Raw genomic sequence first — 23,060 nt, forward strand, 5'->3', positions numbered from 1 at the left:
TCACAGGTCACAGGTGCTCCTGAAAAAGACTCCTTTCACCTGGAGTCAGATTTGGTACCTGGGCAAGTAACACCTGACTCAGGATGTAGCACATTTAAAACCCACCGCAGTCGACTAAAGTGCTGTACAAATTAACGGAATGACACACAGATATGTAGCAATATAACATGTCTTGACTTAAACCCTTTTGCTCTTTGGAGAGCATAGGTCATTCATGAACTTCCTCCAGCTTGTTCGGTGTTGGGCGATCTTCTTTGCTTCCTTCCAGGATGTTCTTGTGTCCATGAGTTCTGCCTCGACAGACCTTTTCCAGCTGTTTCTTGGTCTTCCTGGCTTTCTCTTCCCTTGTGGGTTCCAGGTTATATATATATATATAACATGTACACAAATATAAAACAGAATAAAACTGGTGAGAACAATAAATATATCAAAAAGATTATGAAATACTAAAATATTATCATCTGATTGACAGCGGGAGGCTATTCCAGAGTTTTGGAGCAGCTACTGCAAAGGCATGATCTCCCTTACCCACCAGTCTAGATCGTGGGACAGTTAAAAGACAATGTTATGAGGATCTCAGAGGTTGGGAGTTGGAGTAGGGGCAGAGAGGTTCAGCAATATACTGGGGTGCCTGCCAATGTGTGGCTTTAAAAACAAATAAAATAACCTTAAAATCAGTCCTGTATTTGAGAGGTGGCCAGTGCAGGGATGCTAGCACTGGTGTAATGCTATCTCTTTTTCTGGCACCAATGAGTCTCACTGCAGCGTTGTGCACCAGCTGCAGGTGAGACAAAGACAACTGGCCGACATCCAGGCACAGAAAGTTGCAATAGTTGAGCCTTGAAGAGATTAATGCAGTGGTTACAGTCTTCAAGCCAGTGTAGAATGATGTTGTTCACTAGTTTGTCCAGCAGAGGGAGCTGCTGCCTCCTGTCTGTTTGTCTGTCTGACTGAACCAGCAGCAGGACTCCGTCTGTATCAGAATCAGATCAGTTAGAGAACCAAATTATGTTTTATTTTACTGCTCTGTAATTCCCAAATTAATTAATCTGCTATTTCCTGTAAAGACTGAAGGAAAAACAGAAATCTCCTTAAAGGAAAAACTTATTTATATTCTAAAGTTATTTATAACTGAAAACTTTGAAGTGTGTCAAAATATGGTATTTCTTTACAGGAAACTAACAGGAAAAATATCATGAAAAGAGTTACTGGATTGTTTAAACCTCTAAAGTTTCAGACTATAAATAAGTTTCACTTAAACTGTAGGTTTTTGTAAACTCGAAGTTAAACTGATATATTTCATATTTTGGAGTTAAATCAATCCTTCATAGCTAATTTTAATCAATTTATCTGAAGAAACACCTGAAATTCAAACCATTTAATAGGGAACTTTTCCACCAGCCTCCACATGGACGTCTCCGCTGTAAAGCAGCCACTGGCTCAGTTTAATCAGAGTCTAAATATAACTGAAGTCAGCAGGACACTTTTAGATTTTAATGCAGTCCATAAAGTCTCAGCTCACTGAGGGAGTCTCTGTATCAGAAACTGGACTTGATGGGTCGCTGTCTTACAGCATTTTGTAGGAGAAGCAGAGCTGTAGTCAGTTAGTGAACAAAAAAATGTTCTCTCATATTTCTGGATTGAACGCAGGCACTCAGGAAATGTGCCGGGCTTTGAAGCCAATTTTTATAGTGGCCAAACAGTGAAATTAAACTGCCAGGTCCGACACATAATGCCGTTGGGCACAGAAGGACTTTTTTCCGTAGACTTGCACGGGGAAAGAGACGTCTGTGAACCAGTGGATACATTTTTTTGAGCACCAAAACCCCAAAATCAATTGTTTCACTATCAGAATTTGTTGGGCCAACACAAGTAGTGCGAATCATCCAGGTAATTTTATATGTGGCAGCTAAACATTTTTTATGCTTCATGCACCGCAGAGCAAGTTTCATAGTAATGATCAGGGCCCCGCCCCCCAACGCTATATCCAGGTCTTCTTTACACATCCATGACTGAAACATGTTCAGCTGCAGTTCCTCTAATGTCCACCAGGTGCTGCTTCAAATAAACTGTATTGAAGTGAATGGACAACCCCCAACTTCTCTCTGTGAAAACAAATTAGATGAAGTTAATTACTCAGAAGAGTTAACATGTTCTGTTTCCATTTTAACAAAATCAGTCGATGTGCCAGCAATATCACACAGCGAACCATGTTATATTGGATATTTGACATCTCTGTCGTAACTGCTTTCACTCCAAACACTGTGAGAACTGGGTGGGTTCAGGAGATTTCTGTAAAACCTCAGACAGAGTTTGAAATATTTTAATCCAGTGATTAATAATCCTAGTGGCATGGTGGTGCAGTGGTTAACATTGTCTCCTCACAGCAAGAGGTAGGGGAGCCCTTCTGTGCAGAGTTTGCATGTTCTCTCCATGTCAGTGTGGGTTTTCTCCGGGTGCTCCGGTTTCCTCCCACAGTCCAAAGACATGCAGGTGAATTGGTGACTCTAAATTGTCAGTAGGTGTGAATGTGTGTAATATTTTGAATTGCAGCAATCCATGTCCAGTACAGAAGAGGACTGGACGTGTTCTGTGGCCTTTCTCCACGGAAGTACGTTAATTTCCACCCCTAGGTCATCCTACTGGACCTCTCTGTGGTCCAGTGTGGTCATACAATCTATTTGTGTTAGTGGGCCTTCAATTTTGGATATGGCTCTTTTGGTTGAAGGATTAGACGAAAACTATGCATCCATTGTAGAATCAGATGGCTCACTGGGAGAGGATGGAAATGATCTTTTAACAAAAAAAATCAGTTTTTTTCCATGATTTTGTAGAAGATTTTGTCAATGAATAAGGGGCCGTACACACATACACATGCCACGCCTTTAACCACCTGGAAAACGCAAGGTCGGGCGCTGGGCTCTACTCTTGTGTCTTTTGTGTGCCAGTTTTCAAGAGTGTGGTGTGAGGTTGCATCTGTGGTTACTAAGCAACCTCAAGAAGCACTGTATCATAGCCTATTTACCTGAAATCCTGAGTGCAGAGCTGATCTTCTTCCAGGAGCTGTTTGAGTGCAGGCTTATTGTCTGTGGGAGAGATGTAAAGCTCTGGGTAGCCCTGCACTAACATGATCAAATTCTTTATCATATTTATCACGGACTGGTATTTACAGAAGGTGGGAAAGATAGCTGATAATGATCCCAGTGAATTTTGGGGCGCAAAAAAATGTGCCATGTGTATGGCCCCTAGGTCTAGTATTAATTGTACGCCTTTATGGTACCATTGGTGAAATGTTGGGTCAGAGAGAGGTGGAGTGAATTGTCTGTCAGTGGAGCTAATACTGAACATTTCCTCAAGGCAAATTTTTAGTGTCACATTCAAGTTTGTTGAAATGCCAAATTCACTGATTAAATGCTGAGTCCAAACTATCGTAGCCTGTTAGCTTTGTGTTTAACATCCTGTTGGAGGATGAACTGCTCCAGAAATGATAAATGGACTGACTCTTCACGCAGCAATAAGACTCAGTGGTACAAATATGTCCGTGGGATAAACACACTCTGCCTGTGACTTATTTAGCAAGCTCGTCAGCTAGTTTAGATAACTTACGTGACGGACTGGTTACAGGAGCATGTTCCAGGTTGGCTATCATGCTAGCTGTTAGCTCACAGGCTGTCGTAGTTTGTTTCTGGTCTGTGTTTGTGTTGACTGACTTCACATGATGCTGAAATTATTTTCTGGCTCCAGTAAAATTAAATCATAGAATGTAAAAACTTTACTGGTGCTACTGGTTCAATCTGCTGTGTCACTGAGCAGCAGCTGCTAAAGGCATGGGCAAGGGGGTGGGGGTCAGATCAGAAATACAGGCCGAGTCAGCCACTGGGTATTTCCCATCATGCACCTGGTGCTGCGTATCAGGAGCACAGTGAAACCTGCAGGAGCAGCTGGACTTCAGACTCACTCAGTACGTTTACATGCACAGTTAAGTTGAGCTACATTTAACGCTCCACTGGGCCATTTCATTATGGATTACCCACCACTGAATTCACCAGGTCATGTAGTGAGTTCTCTTGTTTCAAAAAGATTGCTAATGTGATTCATGATGAGAAACATTCAGTAAAACACTCAGATCAGTTACAGCATCAAGAGCTCAAGATTGGTAGTACCTATGGCAACGACTGAGCGCCTCTGAAGACTTGGTGTGATGGTAGTATGCACTTATGGCTGTTGACTGAAAGTGCATACTACCATCACACCAAGACTGTTTTTCTTGAACTTTTCTCAAAGTGTGACAGTATCAGCGGGGAACCATTTCCAGTTGGAGGGCTTAACTGTTCACAATGTGAAGCTGAGAAGTTCTGTAATGGGACACCACAACTAACTCCACCATCAACACTCAGTCGGAGGGATGAAGGGTGACCTCGGGGGTAAAGAGAAGAAGTGACTTGTTTGTGTGCATATCGCTGAATCACCTGAAGGGGATCTACACCCATCTGTGTTTGGATGAGGCGTCATTAAAAACAAACTTGTTGTTGAGGACTGGTTCTATTTTTGTGTCTTGGTGGGTTGGTTATTCTCACTGCAGACATTTAGAGGGTTTCTGGTTGTCATTAACAAACATCAGAGGATCACTTCATCACAGAGTCCGCCAGCTGAACTCTGAAAGATATCTGAATTAGATTTGTGTACCAAGAGTTCACCGTGGGTACAGCAGGGAGGGTATTCTATGGGTCTTCATTTTATGACTATCTGTGATACTACAGGGTACTCTCATCATATCATTTTACAGTATTTCATGGTCATCTTCCCGGCAGTTCAGGATAAGCTGGGGTACTTTGGGGTACTTAATGGTACATAGTAATTATCTCTTGGATATTACAGGGTACCATTGGGTACTTTGTGGCCTCCTTGGGTTAGTTACTTAATGGTTATCTCCTTGTGTTACTTCCTGCCAGATCCTGAAAGTAACAGATGATTTCCTTGATAGCTTTTCTTTTTTTGTCTTCCAAACACAGATTAAACTAAGTTCTCCCCAGATAGTTCAGTGATTTGTACCAACAACTGACTGGGATACTACAGGATACTGTGGGATCTTGATACTTTGAAGTACTTCCAGGGACTCTGATAATGGTGATGATGATGATGATGATGATAATCTCTTAAAGACCTTAAGATCCTTCGTGTTACTTCCTAGAACTCTCATTAGGGTACTTTTTGGTCCTTGGGTGTACGTCATGCTACTTCATAGTTATCTCTTGGTATTTCCTGGTACTTCATAGTTATTCTTTCTGGTACTTTTTGGTACATTGTGGTGGTTGTTGGGAGCGTCAGTTACTTTAGTGCTCCTGGTTCAAGGATTTGAACCAACAACCCTCTGAGGTACTTCACGGCACTGTTTAATTAGTCCATGCTACTTTTTGTTTTTGTTTTTTTTTTCCATTAAAGTTTTTTTTTTCGGGGGTGGGGGTCCTTTTCCGCTGCGAGGGTCCTAAGGACGGAGGGAGGGATACTTTTACTGGTACTTCATGTTATTCTTTGGTAGTTTATTGTACTTTTGGGTAATCATGGTCTACTGGTATATCTATCTATATATAGTGTGTGGTTATCACTTACGTACTTTATTGTTTTCTGAGATATTTTACAGTACTTTTGGGGTATTTACATAATCATTTGGGGGGGGAGGGCTCATCATATTCTGGTGTACTTCATAATACATCAGGATACTTCATGATAGTTTGTGGCATTTTTTTGTACTTTGCAATAAATCTCTATGAGGTACTTGATGGTCCTTAGATGTAGTCCATTGCCCTGTATGGTAGTCTGGGATACTTTTGTAGGTAGTTCATGGTACACTGTTGCAGTTTGCAGTACTTTTGGGTATACATGGTCTACTGGTGTACTTCATGGCTTTGCAGTAGTTCTTGGTACTGTATGATAATCTCTTTTGGGGTCCCTTGAGGTAATGATTTTTTTTTTATGACCTTCTGGTTTACTTCATGATTCTCTGGTATACTTCATATTACTTTGTGATACTTTCTCGTACTCTTCTGTAATCTCTTTGGAGTTCTTCATGGTCCTTAGGTGTAGTTCATTGCCCCGTTTCATCTTCTGGGATACTTTAATAGGTACTTTATGGTACTTTATGGTACTTTATGGTACTTTGTTCTTGGTGCTGTATGGTTAATCTCTTTTGGAGTCTCTTGGTCCTTTGGGTTAGGTCAGTGTGCTTTATGTTCTTCTGAGATACTTAATGATACTTTGGCGTATTTTACAGTACTTTGTAGTGCTCTTTTGGGGTACTTCGTGCTCTTCTGGGGTTGTTAGTAGTTATTTATGGTATTAGGACAGTTTGTGGTACTTTAATGTAATTGTATAAGTGTAAGAAATGAAACTTCCTGATAGTCTGGGGTACTTTATACTTTGTAGTACTTAATGGTAATCTCTGAAGTACCTCATGGTTCTCATCATGGTAAACTAATTGGATCTTCCTCCTGGTAGTTTTTGGGTTACCTTCCATGTAACCTTTGTTATTTCAGTGCTCCTCACAGTTGCTCAATCCAGGGTTTCCCCAGGCGACGTTTGAACCTCACTTCACCTCAATGTTAGAAAAACAGTCCAACCTCCTTAGCCTCTAATTTCAATGTCTTCATCTGTTTGACCAATAGACCGCAGTGTCTCTGACTGCTTCAGTCTCTCTCAGCTGTCCTCAGCTGACAGATCAGCCATCTGACACCGCTGTTCCTCCTGTTAGAGGCAGAAATGTCTCTCTGGATTTAAACCCTCCTGCTCTAAAAATAATCTCATCAAAGCTCCATCGACTTACAGTTACATCAACACCAAGCTGAGCAGAGTGCATATACAACATCTCTGACAGAAGATAAAGGCTGTATACAGCAAAATGTAATGTGAAAAACTATTTTAGCCATGCTAGCAGCATCTTTGTAATGGTAGCAGTGTTTCAAATAAAACATCGACAATCTGGCGGATTGCCATACATTGTTTTTTTTTTTTTTTACAGACATTCATGATCCCCAGAAGATGATTATTACTGAATTCTGCAATCCCCTGAATTCATCTCTAGTGCCACCATGAGGTTCACATTTCAGTTTTCAGTAAAATGTCTCAAACCTTTTGGATGAATTGTCATGAAACTGAACATTCATGTTCCCCAGAGGATGAATCCTACTGTCTGGGATTCTGTCACTTTAGCTCTAGCGCCACCAGCAGGTTAATATTTTGGCTTTCAGTGAAATATGTTAACGACTCTGGTTCCCAGATGATGTACCATAGTAGCTTCTCAACTAGCACCACCATGAGGTTGACGTTTTATGTTTTTAAATTGGATGTGAATGTCTTTTTTGCAGGAAATGTTGACCTCATGATGGCACTAGATGAAGTGTCAGAGGATCACACGTTATTAAAGTTCATCCTAAGGGAATATGAACAGTAAACCACATTTCACCATAATCCATCCGACAGATGTTGAGACATTTGTCTCAGAACAAAAAACATTATCTTCATGATGACACTAGAGGAGAATTCAGGGAATCACCAAAGTCAGTAAGATTCATCCTCTTGGGAACATGACCGTGTGTACAAAATGGCAATCCATCCGATATTTTTCAATGATATATTTCAGGCCAACCACCTGACAGTACTATACACACATAAAGAATCCAACGACTCAACACAGTAAGGCCCTGATCACACAGTAAGTGTTTTAGCAGCTGGAGGTGCCTTTTTGTAATTTTTTTATTGTGAATGAAGCTTTTTGCTCACTGTTTTTGTGTTGTGACGTGCCTTAGTTTCTGCACTCTGAATGACTGCCGTTTTTGCCAGTGTTCTGAATGTCTCCATCTGAAGAAACTTCAACTTAAAGTGGAAAAGCGCCCACGTCATCTCTTTTTTCCTTGTTGTTTTTCCCATTATCCAATCAGATGATTTGAGAGGCCGGCCTTCTGTGGTGTCACGACAGCAAGTTTACAGTTGGTAAACAATGGAGGAGAAACTGGTGGTAGAGGTTGCTGGATACCCAGAGCTATACGGCTCGATGATAGACAGCAGGTTGTCAAACTGAGTCATCCTAAAATATGCCTGGAAACGTCAATGATGGAGGAGAAGCTCCTGGACCAACTGGTGGTACTCCCCATGATCCAGCCTCTTTTTTAGGGTCTCATGTACCCACACAGATCTCTGTTTATCTGCTGACAGCCTCTCACCCTCAACCAGAGCTACAGACAGTACCCACTGCCTCAACATGTCAGGAACTAGATACTAACTAATTAATTAATGATTACACGGCAAGGTTAGGGTAAGGAGGTGACTGGCTGGTTGCCTGGCAACAATAAAAAGGCGCAGCAGACATTTTTTCACTCGTGGCATTCAATTTTTTAAAAAAGCAATGCGGCGCTTCATGTTTTGCAATCTGCAAAACGCTTTCTGTGTGATCGGGACCTAAAGTATTTGCTTGCTGCACAACAGATCTGTCTACCTAACTAGCCATTTAAATTAAATTTAAATTTAAATTCCTTTCGTCAACCTGATGGATTTTCTCATGTTTAATTTTCAGCTTCGTGACTCCTTTAAGGAGCTGAAGAAGCGTTTCAGCAACCTGAGGTTTAACTACCTGAAGAGAAACGACAGGATGAGGAACATGAAGGCTGTCAGGAACCAGCTGCAGCAGGTGGAGCTGTACGAGGAGAAGCTGCAGGTGAGGTTTGGGGGATCGCCGGTTAAGGTGCATGCCACATCCCAGAGTTTTATTCCATACTCCTCTCTCTTTGTCTGTTTCCTGTGTAACTCGCTGCTATTATCCATCCAATAAAAGCAAAATGACAAAAAAAACCTTTCAAAACCCCAAATTTCATGTAACATTTTGTGTAATGAAGTCTTCAGAATCAGATTTAAAGATTTCTACGATTCAGGAGAAGATGTACTGTTTATCAATTGTTATGGTGCCAAACAACATACATTTTACCTGCCACTTTCTTAGATGTGCCTGTTCAACTGCTCGTTAACGCAAATAGCTAATCAGCCAATCACATGGCAGCAACTCAATATTTAGGCATGTAGACATGGTGAAGACGACCTGCCGAAGTTCAAACCGAGCATCAGAATGATGAAGAAAGGTGATTGAAGTGACTTTGAACGTGGCATGGTTGTTGGTGCCAGACGGGCTGGTCTGAGTATTTACTGGGATTTTCAGCACAACCATCTCTAGGGTTTACAGAGGATGGTTCCAAAAAGAGAAAATATCCAGTGAGCCAAAATGCCTTGTTGATGCCAGAGGTCAGAGGAGAATGGCCAGACTGGTTCAAGATGATAGAAAGGCAACAGGAAGTCAAATAAGCACTGGTTCCAACCAAGGTGTGCAGAAGAGCATCTCTGAAGCAACAACACCTTGTCCAACCTTGAAGCAGATGGGCTACAGCAGCAGAAGACCACACCAGGTGCCACTCCTGTCAGCTAACAACAGGAAACTGAGGCTACAATTCACACGGGTTTTCTCACCAAAACTGGACAATAGAAGATTGGAAAAACCACATTCAGATGGAAGCTTGGATCCATCCTGCCTTGTATCAACGCTTCAGGCTGCTGCTGCTGGTGGTGTAATGGTGTGGGGGAGATTTTCTTAGCACCAACTGAGCATGGTTTAAACACCACAGCCTACCTGAGTATTGTTGCTGACCGTGTCCATCCCTTTATGACCACAGTGTACCCATCTTCTGATGGCTACTTCCAGCAGGATAACGCACCATGTCACAAAGCTCACATCATCTCAAACATGACAATGAGTTCACTGTACTCCAATGGCCTCCACAGTCACCAGATCTCAGTCCAATAGAGCACCTTTGGGATGTGCTGGAACGGGAGGTCTCATCATGGATGTGCAGCTGACAAATCTGCAGCAACTGTGTGATGTCATCATGTCAATATGAACCAAAATCTCTGAGGAATGTTTCCAGCACCTTGTTGAATCTATGATACCAAGAATTAAGGCAGTTCTGAAGGCAAAAGGGTCCAACCCAGGGTTAGGTTTGTTTTGCACAAATATTATAAGGTTACATAAAAACAGATGGGTGACAAAATACCTGACTCTGTGACCTTACATGTGACTTTCATGTAATAAATGACATGAAGAACTTACATGCAACTCTTCCTGACTCTGCAGGCGCTCAGGAAACGTCTGCAGGGAGTGACAGCCCGGCTGGGGTCAGAGGTCAAGGATGGGGGTGTGGCCAGGGAGGCGGAGGACACCATCAACGAACTGCAGAGACAGATGGGAGAGTTTGAGCGAAGTGTCAGCGAACACCAAAAAACACTGGAGATGACCTGCAGGCTGCAACAGGCCATGGAGGAGGTGATTCAATCATTATTAGTTGAGTGGCTGTTTTTGTTTGTAATTATGATCTGCATGTTGTTAACATGTTGTTTATATCTACAGTATCAGTTCTGGTGTGAGGACGCCAGTGCGACCATCGCTCGCGTCGGGAAGTTTTCCTCAGAGTGTCGCAGCACAGAAGCTGTCTCTGTTCTCTACCGACAGTTTGAGAAGTTCGTGTGGCCGACGGTTCCTCAGCAGGAGGAGAGGATCAGTCAGATCACTGAGCTGGCTGTCAGGCTGCACGGTGAGGACAAAGGAAGAGATGCTTTTATTCTGAAATGGCAGATAAACCTGGAAGCTGTGTGATCGAGTTGTTACTACACTGTTTTTAGCAGATGTACCTCCTGAGTCCTGTCAGATGAACGTCTGTCATATTCCCACTGTGTACACTTCAGCTGGACGTTAATTAACACCATTAAAGTGTTAAGCGTTAGAGTGTAGTTCATACAATCAGTATTTAGATTGGTTTGGTCAATTTAGTAACCGTGCTATTGAATCTTTTATCAAAATGATTAATTTACCATTTCAACCACTGATCCAGCACATTTACCTCATTATTTAAACTGTGTGTGTTATAGGGGTGGAGGAAGGGCGGAGGTACATAGAGAAGACGGTCGGTAAACACTCAGAGATGGTGGAGTCCATCAGAGAGCTGAGTGACGGACTGATGAAACTGGAGGCCAAACTGAAGGTAACTGAACACTGTACACACTCATTTTATATTTGGGAGTAATTCAGATCACTTTGTTTTCATGTTGATGTTAAAGATTATTTTTCTTTTGCCGCATTAAAGGGGTAGTTTAGATCTTTTGAAGTGGGTCTATATGAGGTGTGGATCCAGAGTCGGTGTTTTACCTACAGTAGATGTCAGTCAGCATACCTTCCAGTTTGGAGAAGCAGACAGATGTACTACTACACAGAAGCTGATCAATGTACAGCTGTGGACAGGTCAGCAATCAAATGTATTTTAGCCGATGAAAAAATCAGTATCAGCTTAAATGTAAGCTATATCGCGAGTATTTTCACTGCTTTACCTTGCTGTCAGACAGCTCATCAAAGCCACCAGACTCCATTAAGAAAACAGTAATTCAATGTAGCTGAACACAGGAGCTGCTGGCCTACTGCTGCTTTGATCAGCTGGTTTGTTCGCGTAATTGTGTGACTTGAATGAATCTGAACTAACCCTTTAAAACACCAGAGTCACACAATAACACTAACTAACTAAATAATCGAAGCAGCAGCACACTTGCAGATCCTGTGTTCAGCACTGTTAAATCACTGTTTTTCTCAATGGAGTCTGGCTTTGTAGAAAGTGATATAACAGCTTCAGTTTGCCATCAGAAATCGCTGTCTGACAGAAAGGTAAAGCACTGAAAATATTCAAAATACAGTGTACACTTGAAATGATATTGATATCTTCAGGTGTCTAAAATACATTTTGCTGCTTATTCCATCCACAGCAGTACACTGAATAGCTTGTGTGTCTGTACTCCTGTCTCCTTCTCCAAACTGTAGGCGTGCCGACTGACCTCTACTACTCTGGATCAGTACCTCAAACCCCATTTCAAAAGATCCAAACTATTCCTTTAAATCTACGTTGATTAAATGTTGTAAGGCAAAAAATCATAAAAACATTCTGTAGATACTGATAAAAATAACAAGATCAGCAATGTGCACTGATGTCACAGCTGGAGAGTCTCAAACAGCAGCAGGATGACGAGGAGAAAGAGATAAAGGAAGAGAAAGATGAAGACGAAGATGAAGACGAAGACGAAGATGAAGAGGAAGATGAAGAGGAAGATGAAGAGAAAGATGAGGAAAAAGAGAAGTTAAATGAAAAAGGGAAGACAAAGCAGAAGGAGCAGACAGATAACCGCAGCACACAGGAGGCACCTGACATGGTAAAAATCATTTAAACATTTACAATAAGACCTGCAATAAAGAGGTTATAAAAAATGTGAAAGATATATCTTATAATCAGCTCATCTGACTCTGTTCTGTGCTGTCAGTATGAGCTGAAGGAAACAGGTCACACCCCTGAACTGACCACCGAGCATGATGGGAAGGAGGTTCACGTGAAGAGGGAGACCACAGCCAGTAGGAAGCCTCCATCACAGAAGATCCGCAGTCAGGAGGCTGCTGAAAACAGGTACACTGAGTGAAGGATCACCAAAGTCATTATGATTCATCCTCTGGGGAACATAAACAATGAACACATTTTATCACAATACAAAAGTCAGAGAACCGTTAAAGTCATTATGGTTCTTCCTCTGGGACACATGAATATTTATACCAAACTGTGCCAATTCAATTCGGGTTGGGAGAGAGTTACTGCCCCAACCGAGGGAGTTCAAGTATCTTGGGGTCTTGTCCATGAGTGAGAGCAGAATGGAGCATGAGATGGATTGGTGGTTTGGCGCAGCATCTGAAGTGATGCGGGCGCTGCACAAAGCTTTCGATTTACTGGTCCAACTACGTCCCAACCCTCACCTATGGTCATAAGCTCTGTGTAGTGACTGAAAGAATGAGGTCTTGGATACAAGTGGCTGAAATGAGTTTCCTCTGTGGGATGTCTGGGCACAGCCTTAGAGATAGGGTGAGGAGCTTGGACATCCAGAGGGAGCTGAGAGTAGAGCTGCTGCTCCTTCACATTGAAAGGGTTCAGTTGAGGGGGTTTGGGCATCTGATCAGAGTGCATCCTGAGCACCTCCTGCTGGACATGTTCTGGACATGTCCCACTGGTAGGAGGCCTGGGAACACCTCTGAGTCCCCCAAAATCGAAGTTGTAATCATTTTATTTGTTCATAGAACAACAACATTGTATGAAACCCTGAACTGTACAAGTAATTTTCATCGTGTTGTCTCTCCTTCAGACAATACTCTGCCTCTTCCTACTGCTCCACCCATACCTTCAGCCTCTCCTGCTCCCCAGCAGAGGCCAACCGACGGGTCCACGCCATACACAGCCAATCACAGCCTGCCACCACTGAGGCCACGCCCCCTCCATGTGTGATTGGCCCATCATTCTCAGACATCCAGAGGGAATTTCAGAGGAAGGAGGCGCAGCATGCTTCAAACATGACACCGCTTCAGGTTAATCATCAAAGAGTTCATTTTCATGTGGCGTCCCCCAGGGCTCGGTTTTAGATCCTCTTTGATTTCCATTTACATCCTGCTACCAGGCCACATGTTTCAAATATACTGATGTAATTTTAGTGTTTGTGCAGAGGATACACGATTGTATGTTCCCATTAATCCTAGTGACTGTAAAATGTTGCCCAACTCTTTAGCTAAGAGCTCCTGTAACTAAATTAATCAAAGCTTGAACTTCTTTTGTTTGTCCCGCCTTTTCACTCGGTTGTTTTCCCTGCAATATAGAGAAGTCTGCTTGAGTTATATTTAAGGTTCCAGCATGGTAAAATGATACCTCCTTTAGCTAAGAAAAATGGCTAAAATTAAATTATGAGAAAGTAGTCTATGCCCTTGATTTTTTTTAACCCATTTTGGGTTTGTTTTCTACTATGCTCCAAATTATTGTACTGTTGTACTGTAATGTTCTGGTTGTCTTGTTATTTTAGCATTTTGTTTTACTTGTCTTACTGCTCTTCTTCTTTGTTGTCTGATGTTAGTTTAGCTGTTTCAGTGAGGGAATTTGAGTTAGCGCACAAACTGTTGAATCAGATATAGTATGGACAAAAAAAATGTAACAAAGTCTGCAAAAATCCCTGTTCCTGTTGCAGTGAGTGTTAAAATATCAGCAGCAGTTAATACTTGACCCTTTTTTCCTAGGATGCATCAGCAGGAGGCCTATTGGAGGCAGAGCTTCAGCAACAGGAAGCCATGACTGAGGATTCTCTTTCTAATGACGAATACGATTGTGTGTCACCTGATGACATTTCCCTGCCGCCACTGGCAGAGACGCCAGAGTCCTTCATGGTTCAGTCAGACATTGAGGAAGGCTTCTGTTTCAGCTCCCACAGCGTCCACATCAACCAGTACAGCCACCAGCCAGAGCACACTGGCACTGGTGCAGTCCGACAACGGAGAGAGTCCAGCCAGAGTTGTCCAACTCCTCCGACCAGCCGTCACAGCAGTACCAGGTCCGTACTGTTTCTATAATTCTGGGAACATTTTGTCAAAAACTATAGAGGTTCAGTACAGATCCCCCTTAATGGGTGATCTAATAGTGGCGTAGGACAAGAGGCAGGAAAAGGAAAATTTGGACATGCAACAAAGACCACTTTTAAACTCAACGTTTGTTCCTGCTGTGTGTGTTACAGGTTCAGATCAGAGTCCAGTTCATTTGCCCAGAGTCCACTGACAGTACCTCCTCCTAACATGATCACCAGCACTCTGTGCAGCATTTTGAAGACTGGAAAGACCATCGACCCCAAACCAAGCTTCCCCTCTGGATCTAACCCAGCCCACAAGAGCAACACTCCTCAGAGTTGTTCTAACAAAGACAGAGATGTCCCTGAGAAGAAGAGCCCTCCACAAACTGATTCCTTATTAAAGGAGCACAACATCCAGGACAACCAGCCTCAGAGGAGTGCAGTTACTCAGGGTAAGATCACCCAAAACGTTGATGAGACCATTCCACAGGCTGGTCCCATTCACCAGCTTGCAAAGATCAATCATAGCACCACCCTGCCCCAGTCCACCTTTTGTCCTCAGCACTCTAATGGTTCAGACCCTGATCTCCACAAGGACAAGAAACCTTCACAAGACACTAGGTCCCTCAAATCTGGCACTTCCATTTGTCAGGAGAGTGACCTAAATCAGGACATGAATTCCTTCCAAACTAGGAAGGAAACATCCCCAGCTTGCAAACCCCAAAGTGTCAGTCCCACCAACACCAGCACCAGTACAGTTACCCAGCAGCCCATTTACTTCCAGTCCTCCCATTCAGACAGTCATCACAACTTTCCAAACACTGATCCAGTCCCTAATGCTAAAGAATTTGCTCAGAGCCTCACAGACACTGTTTTTTGCAAAGACAAGAGTCAGGAGACTGGGCTCCTCAAATCCCATGCAACTTCCATCCAACCCACCACATCCCTCTCTCAAGACACCAATCTTTCACAGTCTTACCCAGAATCTAGGAGTGGCCTTGATCAGGATGGACCTTCCTCCCAAACCAGCAAAGAAACATCCTCAATTTTTCCCCAAAACAGCAGCCTCATCACAGCCACTTCTGTCACTAAACAAACTATTTCCTGCCAACCCTCCCCTCTAGATAGTCATTGCACATTGCCAAAGGGAAGCAGCAGCCCCTTATCCCAGTGTAAGATCTTGCCACAGATTGATCAAGTCCCCCAAGTCAAAGGGTTTGCTCAGAGCCTCACAGACTCTTTTCTCTACAAAGACAAGACTTGGGACACCGGACTCCTCAAATCCTCTGCAACTTGCGTCCAAACCACCACAAGCCTCCCTCAAGATCTTTTACCGTCTTACCCAGATTCCAAGAGTGGCCTTGATCAGGATGGACCTTCCTCACAAACCAGCAAAGAAACATCCTCAGTCTTCATGCCCCAAAGCAGCAGCCTTGCCACAGCTACTACAGTCACCCAACAAAGCGTTTATTCTCAGTCCTTCCCTCCAGACAGTCATTGCACCTGGCCACAGGCTAGCAGCAATCTCAGGTCCCAGCATTTAAGCCCCTTCTCCCAGGATAGTGGGGGTCTACCTGAGGTCCATGCTCCCATTCCCCCAGAGCCAAACAGTGTCAGCAATATCAACAAATCCAGCAGCACCATCACCAACAGTGATATATTCAGGAGCAAGCAGAGCCACCAGACAGCCTACTCCTTCCAAGAGTCCTTGACCTCCACCTGTACCCAGCAGTGTGTGCATGACTCTGGCATGACTCCCAGCAGCACCGCCATGCCTGCTGCTCCTCCTCAGCCCAAACCACAGACCCAAGCTTTGGCTCAGCAGGCTAATCTGCATGTCACACCCCTTTCCTCTCCATCCCATCTACTAACTCCAGAGCAAGATCCAAACATTTGTCAGCCCGTGGCCATCCGTGAGGAAATCAGACTTACTCCTCAGATCCAATGGCCTCCCCTTCCTGCTCCTCCTCCTCCTCCTCTTCCCCAGGGACAGGCAGAGTCTCTTCCCCAGGGAAAAGCCTCTAAACCTGGACCTCCCTGCTTCACCAGGCCCCTGTCTAGAGCTACCGTCATGGAGGGCTCTCCAGTGACGCTAGAGGTGGAGGTGACGACACATCCAGAGCCCACGCTCACCTGGTGGGTAGCATATAACCAGCTCCACAATAATACAGAAGATTAATTAAATTATTAACTACACAACTAACCTTGAGGCACCCTTTACACCTGCAGTAACATGACCCTGATCTTTGGGGACTGTACCCAGCTTCTTCTTTTGTGTCTGCATTAAACTGAAATACATAGTTCACTAACAGTCTCTGGAGAGCTTGCAAACAAGCTGTATTTTCCTGTCACTTTCCTGCTATCTGCTGTGCATTAGTGATGTAAACCTGCACTACAATTGCTCTCCACATGGTGGTTTGTACTCCACTTTGAGGACAGCCTTATAAGTGATGAAATGATGAAGAAATCAACCAGGACTCATGCTAATGCAGGTGTAAGGGATTGAAACATTTGTCCTGTACTCATCCACATAGTAATAATACTTAAAGGTTCTGTATCCAACTTCCAGAAATTGATTGTTATTAAGCTGCTTTCACACCTCTGCGCAGTAAGCACCCTGACAGCCGCCTATCTGCAAGAGCGTTCGCCCAATAGACAAATATTGGATTTCTCCGTAACGTTATCTTTTTAGCACATTAGCTAACGTTAGCTTTGATAGCAAAACAAACTGGAGGAAAGTGTTCAAAAGTAATCCTCCTTTGTAAGATTGGCTTCCTGTGACATCATCCATCCACTGAGTGAGAGCATACGGGTCGGCCAGTCTGGTCCCGTTGGTCAGTGTTTACTTATTTAAGTAACACTGGCGGTCCCGGAGAGTGAGTGACCTGACATGGTGCGTTGGTAAATTCAGTCTGACGCTCTACACTAAAATGAGAGCCCTGTTGGTGGAAGAAACAGAGCGTTATATTTCTACATGAATCAATGAACAGTTAAGTTAATCACACATTCACTCCGCTTGACGCTCTGCTGCTCCATCTCCCAAGACAGAGTGTCAAGACAGCACTCTGACACTCTGAGAATGCGGCGCTCTGGATAACTGAACGGCACATTCTGACAGCGTTACAAATTTACGAACTGTCCATTTTGTGCACACTGGCACTCGAAATGGGTATTTCTGAACGTACCACTCACGTCATTTTCCTCCATTGTCTGGAACAAGCCAAAAAAAATTGCTTGTGCTAGCTAATGTCTATAGAGAATTTTTTTGCCTTCAGTTAAGCTCCGCCCACCAAAAAACATCATACTGTTTACTAACAGTAAAAGAGTCTATTACTGCTTAGACCAAACAATAGAACAATATTTAAACAGACGCTCGTAAAAAAAAGATGTTAACATGCTAACAGGCTTTAGAGCCATGCTTTTAAGAGGAAGTCGCACTAACATTAGCTAGCAGGTACTAACTGATGTTAGCTTGTTTGCCACACACAATTTGTATTCCAGTGGTTCGAAGTTTTCATTCATTGTTTTTGGCTCCAAATCTCAAACAAGCTGATTGGTTGATCCAACTATTTAATTCAAAATGTTACATCACCTAAACTTAGTTTGTCTCTGACCTTCGTACAAGATCATTGACGTCCAGATGTCACCATCAGTTTATAATTTAAATGTAGTTTTGGAGATGAAGTGACATTTTAAAGTGTGTGTTCATGTTTTATTGCAGTTTGATAACTATCATTGTTTTAAGTCACTGTTTGACTTTCTGACTTTCACTTAATTATTATTAACCAATAAGTTTGTGAGTTAACAGTGTGTTCTGTGATTCCTTTAATAGTTTTATTTTGTTTGTGACAGTAGTGAAACACTGAAATACAAACAGCTGCACATCACTATATCAGTTCTCCACAGAAGTAATACCCACAATTCTTTAGTCTGGCTGTCTGGTGATGCAGGCAGGTTTCCTGTAACACAACAGGACTAATACTGTGACAACAAGGCGTCTCATCATGTGCCCCAGCTGTCTGACTTCCTGTCATCATTCAGGTGTAAAGACGAAGAGGTGTCAGCCACGGGCCCAGGCCGAGCACTGCTCTCCTGCGAGGACGAGAAACACTTCCTGTTTAACCCCGAGGTGTTGGACTCCTATGGTGGGCTGTACGAGGCCCGGGCTGCTGAACGTAAAGACAGCAGTGATAAATGGCTAGTGGCTGAAGTGTTTGACATCATCAGTGAGGACTGGCAGAGCTGGTTCGGTACGCTGTGTGTTCTGCTCTGGCTGCTCTACCTGGTTCTACTCTGATGATTCTTTTCTACTGTGGGAACTGAACCACCTGAAACCTGGAGCTCTACCAGAACCTGAACCAATGAGTCTCTGGTTCTGTGGAAGGTTCTGTCCTGTGTGTTTGGAGGGCGAGAGCAACTGTGGGACAGAACACAAATTATTTTTCCTCTACATTTACACATCATGACGTTCAAACCTCAGCATCACTTCAGTGAAGGAGACTGACTCCAGACCAGCTGACCAGAACTCATGATGTGAAGTTACAGGTTGTTTATTGACCCTTTTAGGATTGATGTCACTATAATATAATTTCATTATCTGGAGCTAAAGCTGCCTCTCCACCACAGGGCTGTAGGCTACACAGGAGTCTTAAAATGTTGTCTTGTTGTGTTATTGGGAGCCAGAATAGAAGGAGTCATGGCTCAAAACCAGCCGCCACTGCCCATCAACAAAAACAAAGATGGTTAAATGTGATAAGACCAAAGGACTGGACGGAGGCCATCATCAAAAATACTCACATGTGCAGCGCACACTTCATATCAGGTTAGGGAAAAAGTATTTCCTGTTGTAGGGATGAATAAGGTTATGTGTATTAAGGGTTATCATGTCCACCTCATCAGAAACTGGGGAGGGATTAAGAGGAAGATTGGATTTCTCTGGAACGCTAACTTTTTAGCACATTAGCTTCCATAGCAAAACAAACAAGTGTGGTCCTCCTTTGTAAGATTGGCTTCCTGTGACATCATCCATCCACTGAGTGAGAGCATACGGGTCGGCCAGTCTGGTCCCGCTGGTCAGTGTTTACTTATTCAAGTAACACTGGCGGTCCCGGAGAGAGAGTGACCTGACATGGTGCGTTGGTAAATTCAGTCTGACGCTCTACACTAAAATGAGAGCCCTGTTGGTGGAAGAAACAGAGTGTTATATTTCTACATGAATGAACCAACAGTTCTGCTGCTCTGAGAGTGCGGTGCTCTGGATAACTGAACGGTACGTTCAGACAGAGTTACGAATTTACAAACGGTCCAGTGTGTGTCAGAGTACACTCTGACACTCAGAATGAGTAGCCTATTTCTGAACGCACCACTCACATCATCTTCCTCCATTGTCTAAAACAAGCCAACAGAACTTGCTAGCTGGCGCTAGCTAATGTCTGTGGAGAATTTTTTTGCCTCCAGCTAAGCCCCACCCACCAAAAAAACCCCACCATGTTGTTTACCAACAGTAAAAGGTTCTATGTCCCGCAGTGGAAAATGCTGATCTGTTATCTCTCCGTAGAATATAACTGTTAAAGTCGTAATGACGTGTTTGAGCTGTGAATCATTTAAACTTAACAGGTGTAAGTTTTCCCTTAAATCCCAATTTAAGACAGATTAATTCTTACTCAAAATGTCTCAGCCTCAGTCCAGTAATTTAGGGTTTCCTGATGGTTTTTGTGCATTTTTAATATTATATTAATATTAATGTCAGTGTTAGTAGATTAGATAATAAGCAAGGGTTTTGGGGGATTCATTAGGTTTTAATGCAGGTTTCAATCTTCCTCAACACTAGGCTATATTACAGAAAATTAAGCTGTCAAAGATTAAGTAATTGTTTAAGGTGGTCTCCAGAGATAATGTCCAATTTATGTGCTCTCCACCAGTTAACTAATTGTACGTATTTATGTAGAGAATAATTGAAATATAAGACAATTAAAACGTGCAAAGGTCTTTTTTTCAGGTCTCATCCTGTTTGGACTGGTTTACTTTTTGTTTGTTCTTCTTTAAAATAAAGAAATGAATCAGTCGTGTGTCCGCTGTCCTGTTTGTATTTAATCATATATATCCAGTTCAGTTTTGTTCAAAAGAACCTTTTGATTTCAAAATAAACTGTTCAGAGTCATCAGCTGCAGTCGGTGTGGTGGCAGTTTGGGAGCTTTAATCATCACCAACCAACCAGAGGTACATGTAAACACTGTAGCTGAAGTCAGTCATACAGCAGAAATTACAGTTTGATTCAAAATTATATTTACAAACAGTCAGCTGTTACATCTGAATACCACGTGATAAATACGAGCGTGTGAGCTATAACTGCTCGCTAAAATTGGTACAATTATGTTCACAAACATTAATGACATTAATATTGGGCATTTCCCCAAATTCTCACAAACTGTAGCATCTATGCAGATTAATTGTTGTTTATATTATTTGTAATAATTTCCTCGGTTATTTCTTCGAACAAGCGAGCAGAAAAATCTCAATGAGCCAGAATGTAGAGGATAAACTGAAAAAAATGCTAGTTGTACAATTCTACATTGAACAGAGCGTGAATGTACAAACCTTTACACCATTTATGTCATTTATTACATTGTGTTTACTATGTACAAGAACTTATTTTTCCATGGTGGTGCAGTGGTTAGCATTGTCACCTCACAGCAAGAGGGTTCCTGGTTTGAACCCTGGAGGTTGAGAGTTCAAACCCCAGGGTGGAGGAGCCCTTGTGTGCCGAGTTTGCATGTTCTCCCTGTGTCAGCGTGGGTTTCCTCCAGGTGCTCCAGCTTCCTCCCACAGTCCAAAGACATGCAGGTTAATTGGTGACTCTAAATTGTCCGTAGGTGTGAATGTGAGTGTGAATGGTTGTCTGTCTCTATGTGTCAGCCCTGTGATAGTCTGGTGACCTGTCCAGGGTGTACCCTGCCTCTCACCCAGTGTCAACTGGGATAGGCTCCAGCACACCTCAGCGACCCCCAACAGGATAAGTGGTTATGGGAACTGAATGAAAGAATGAACATATATATCATATATTTAATTGAATCAGGCTCAATGCATACAGTTATCTTAACTAAAGCTAGTTATACAATTGGAAAAGAAAACCAAAAACAAAAAAGGACAAAGCAACAACAAAAAGACCAAAAACATGTATACTTAGGGGTATCTATGTATACAAAGCTTTACAAATTTCAATTGTTTTCATTGCTTTACTTTCTTCAACCCCTGTAATGTTTCAATAGTGTGTAATTTCTATTTTCAGTTGTGTGTGGCAAAAAATAAAGATAAAATTTAAATAAAGAGGATATAAAGATCTAAAATAGAGATTCAAAATAAACTGTTTTTGCAATCAATAATCATTTAAAAAAAAAAATATGATGTCTCATCAACTTGAACTACGTGACGTCACCACGCCTTACGTCCACATAGCGTTTCCCTCGCAAATCGCAAAATGGCGGAAAAGTTAAACTCTAATTCAAGACCTGTCATACAGCAGCAGTTTACATATTTTGTGTGTGTGTATTTTTGTGTTCTACAAATGTCTGTTTTCTGTCCGGATCAATATAAAGTTTGTCATAAACAAGAACAATGTTTAAATTTAATATCTGTCTGGACTGCACCGCTCTTCTCCTCCCCTCTTGTCTGCCGCGCTAACGTTAGCTAGCGCCACCTGCAGGAAACTCAGCTAGCTAACCGTTAGCTTCGGCCAGACCAACATTTGATCATTCCGGGTGGACAGAAGACACCCGTGACATCACTGCAACACATCTTATCACCCTGCTGCTTAACAGGTAGAGAAACTATTTTAAACTTGTCCCTTAAAGTGAGTTTTTTCCTAAAGTACACCAAAGGAGCTAGCTTGAAGAGCTAAAGCTAATGTTAGCTTGATGGCTAATGTATGCCGACAGACAGCAGGAGTTCAGACCCACTGACAGGTGAGAACATCTGTATCATCATCAGCAGCTTATTAATGACAGTCCATCCTGAGGAGTCAATACTGCTCTTAGAATCAGTGTTTTAATTTACCTTCTGTTTGTATTTAAATACAGCTCATGTTCAGTTTGTTAAAGTTTGTTCATTAAGTGTTATTCATGCTAGTTTGAGTGTTTATCATTGTCTCTGAGAAGTGCTTTACAAACTGTTGAAAAATGTACATGTACCTAAAGTAGTAAAAGTACACAGGTATTTCCAGCTTCATGTAGTTAAAGTAAAACGTTTCTAAATATAAAAGGTACCTGTAATCAGTAGTTAGTTAAAGGTGTCAGATTTCGGACTATTTTGCTTCAATATCATGTCTTATGACAGACTAGTGAAAAGAAAACAACTAAAATACACATTTAGACTTATTTTAGTTTAGATATCTATTCTGGAAATTTATGCAAATCAGAGCATATTTAATTAGATGATGCCTCATTTATAGATATATATATATATATTAACATAACCTTTCTGATAACTAACCAGAGGCCTGTACTGTGAAGCAGGATTTGGAGTTAGTGAGGTAACTTCAGGGTTAACTCTCTTCTCTTTTTACTGGAATA

General features: G+C 42.4%; 1 protein-coding gene across 1 annotated transcript in view; it reads left to right on the forward strand.

Annotated features, from left to right (window-relative positions):
• The window catches only part of ccdc141 (coiled-coil domain containing 141), a 36,761-nt gene extending 17,959 nt beyond the window's left edge, over window positions 1-18,802 (forward strand). Inside the window, exons 18-27 of the mRNA XM_049594316.1 lie at window positions 8,567-8,707; window positions 10,169-10,357; window positions 10,442-10,625; window positions 10,960-11,072; window positions 12,070-12,282; window positions 12,391-12,530; window positions 13,255-13,474; window positions 14,171-14,481; window positions 14,662-16,629; window positions 18,535-18,802. Of these exons, the coding sequence (XP_049450273.1) occupies window positions 8,567-8,707; window positions 10,169-10,357; window positions 10,442-10,625; window positions 10,960-11,072; window positions 12,070-12,282; window positions 12,391-12,530; window positions 13,255-13,474; window positions 14,171-14,481; window positions 14,662-16,629; window positions 18,535-18,790 (3,735 nt within the window). The 3' untranslated portion in view covers window positions 18,791-18,802. The remainder of the gene's footprint in view (window positions 1-8,566; window positions 8,708-10,168; window positions 10,358-10,441; window positions 10,626-10,959; window positions 11,073-12,069; window positions 12,283-12,390; window positions 12,531-13,254; window positions 13,475-14,170; window positions 14,482-14,661; window positions 16,630-18,534) is intronic.
• Window positions 18,803-23,060: the final 4,258 nt, after the last annotated feature.

Source organism: Epinephelus fuscoguttatus, linkage group LG13 (assembly GCF_011397635.1).
Source record: "Epinephelus fuscoguttatus linkage group LG13, E.fuscoguttatus.final_Chr_v1".
NCBI lineage: Eukaryota > Metazoa > Chordata > Actinopteri > Perciformes > Serranidae > Epinephelus > Epinephelus fuscoguttatus.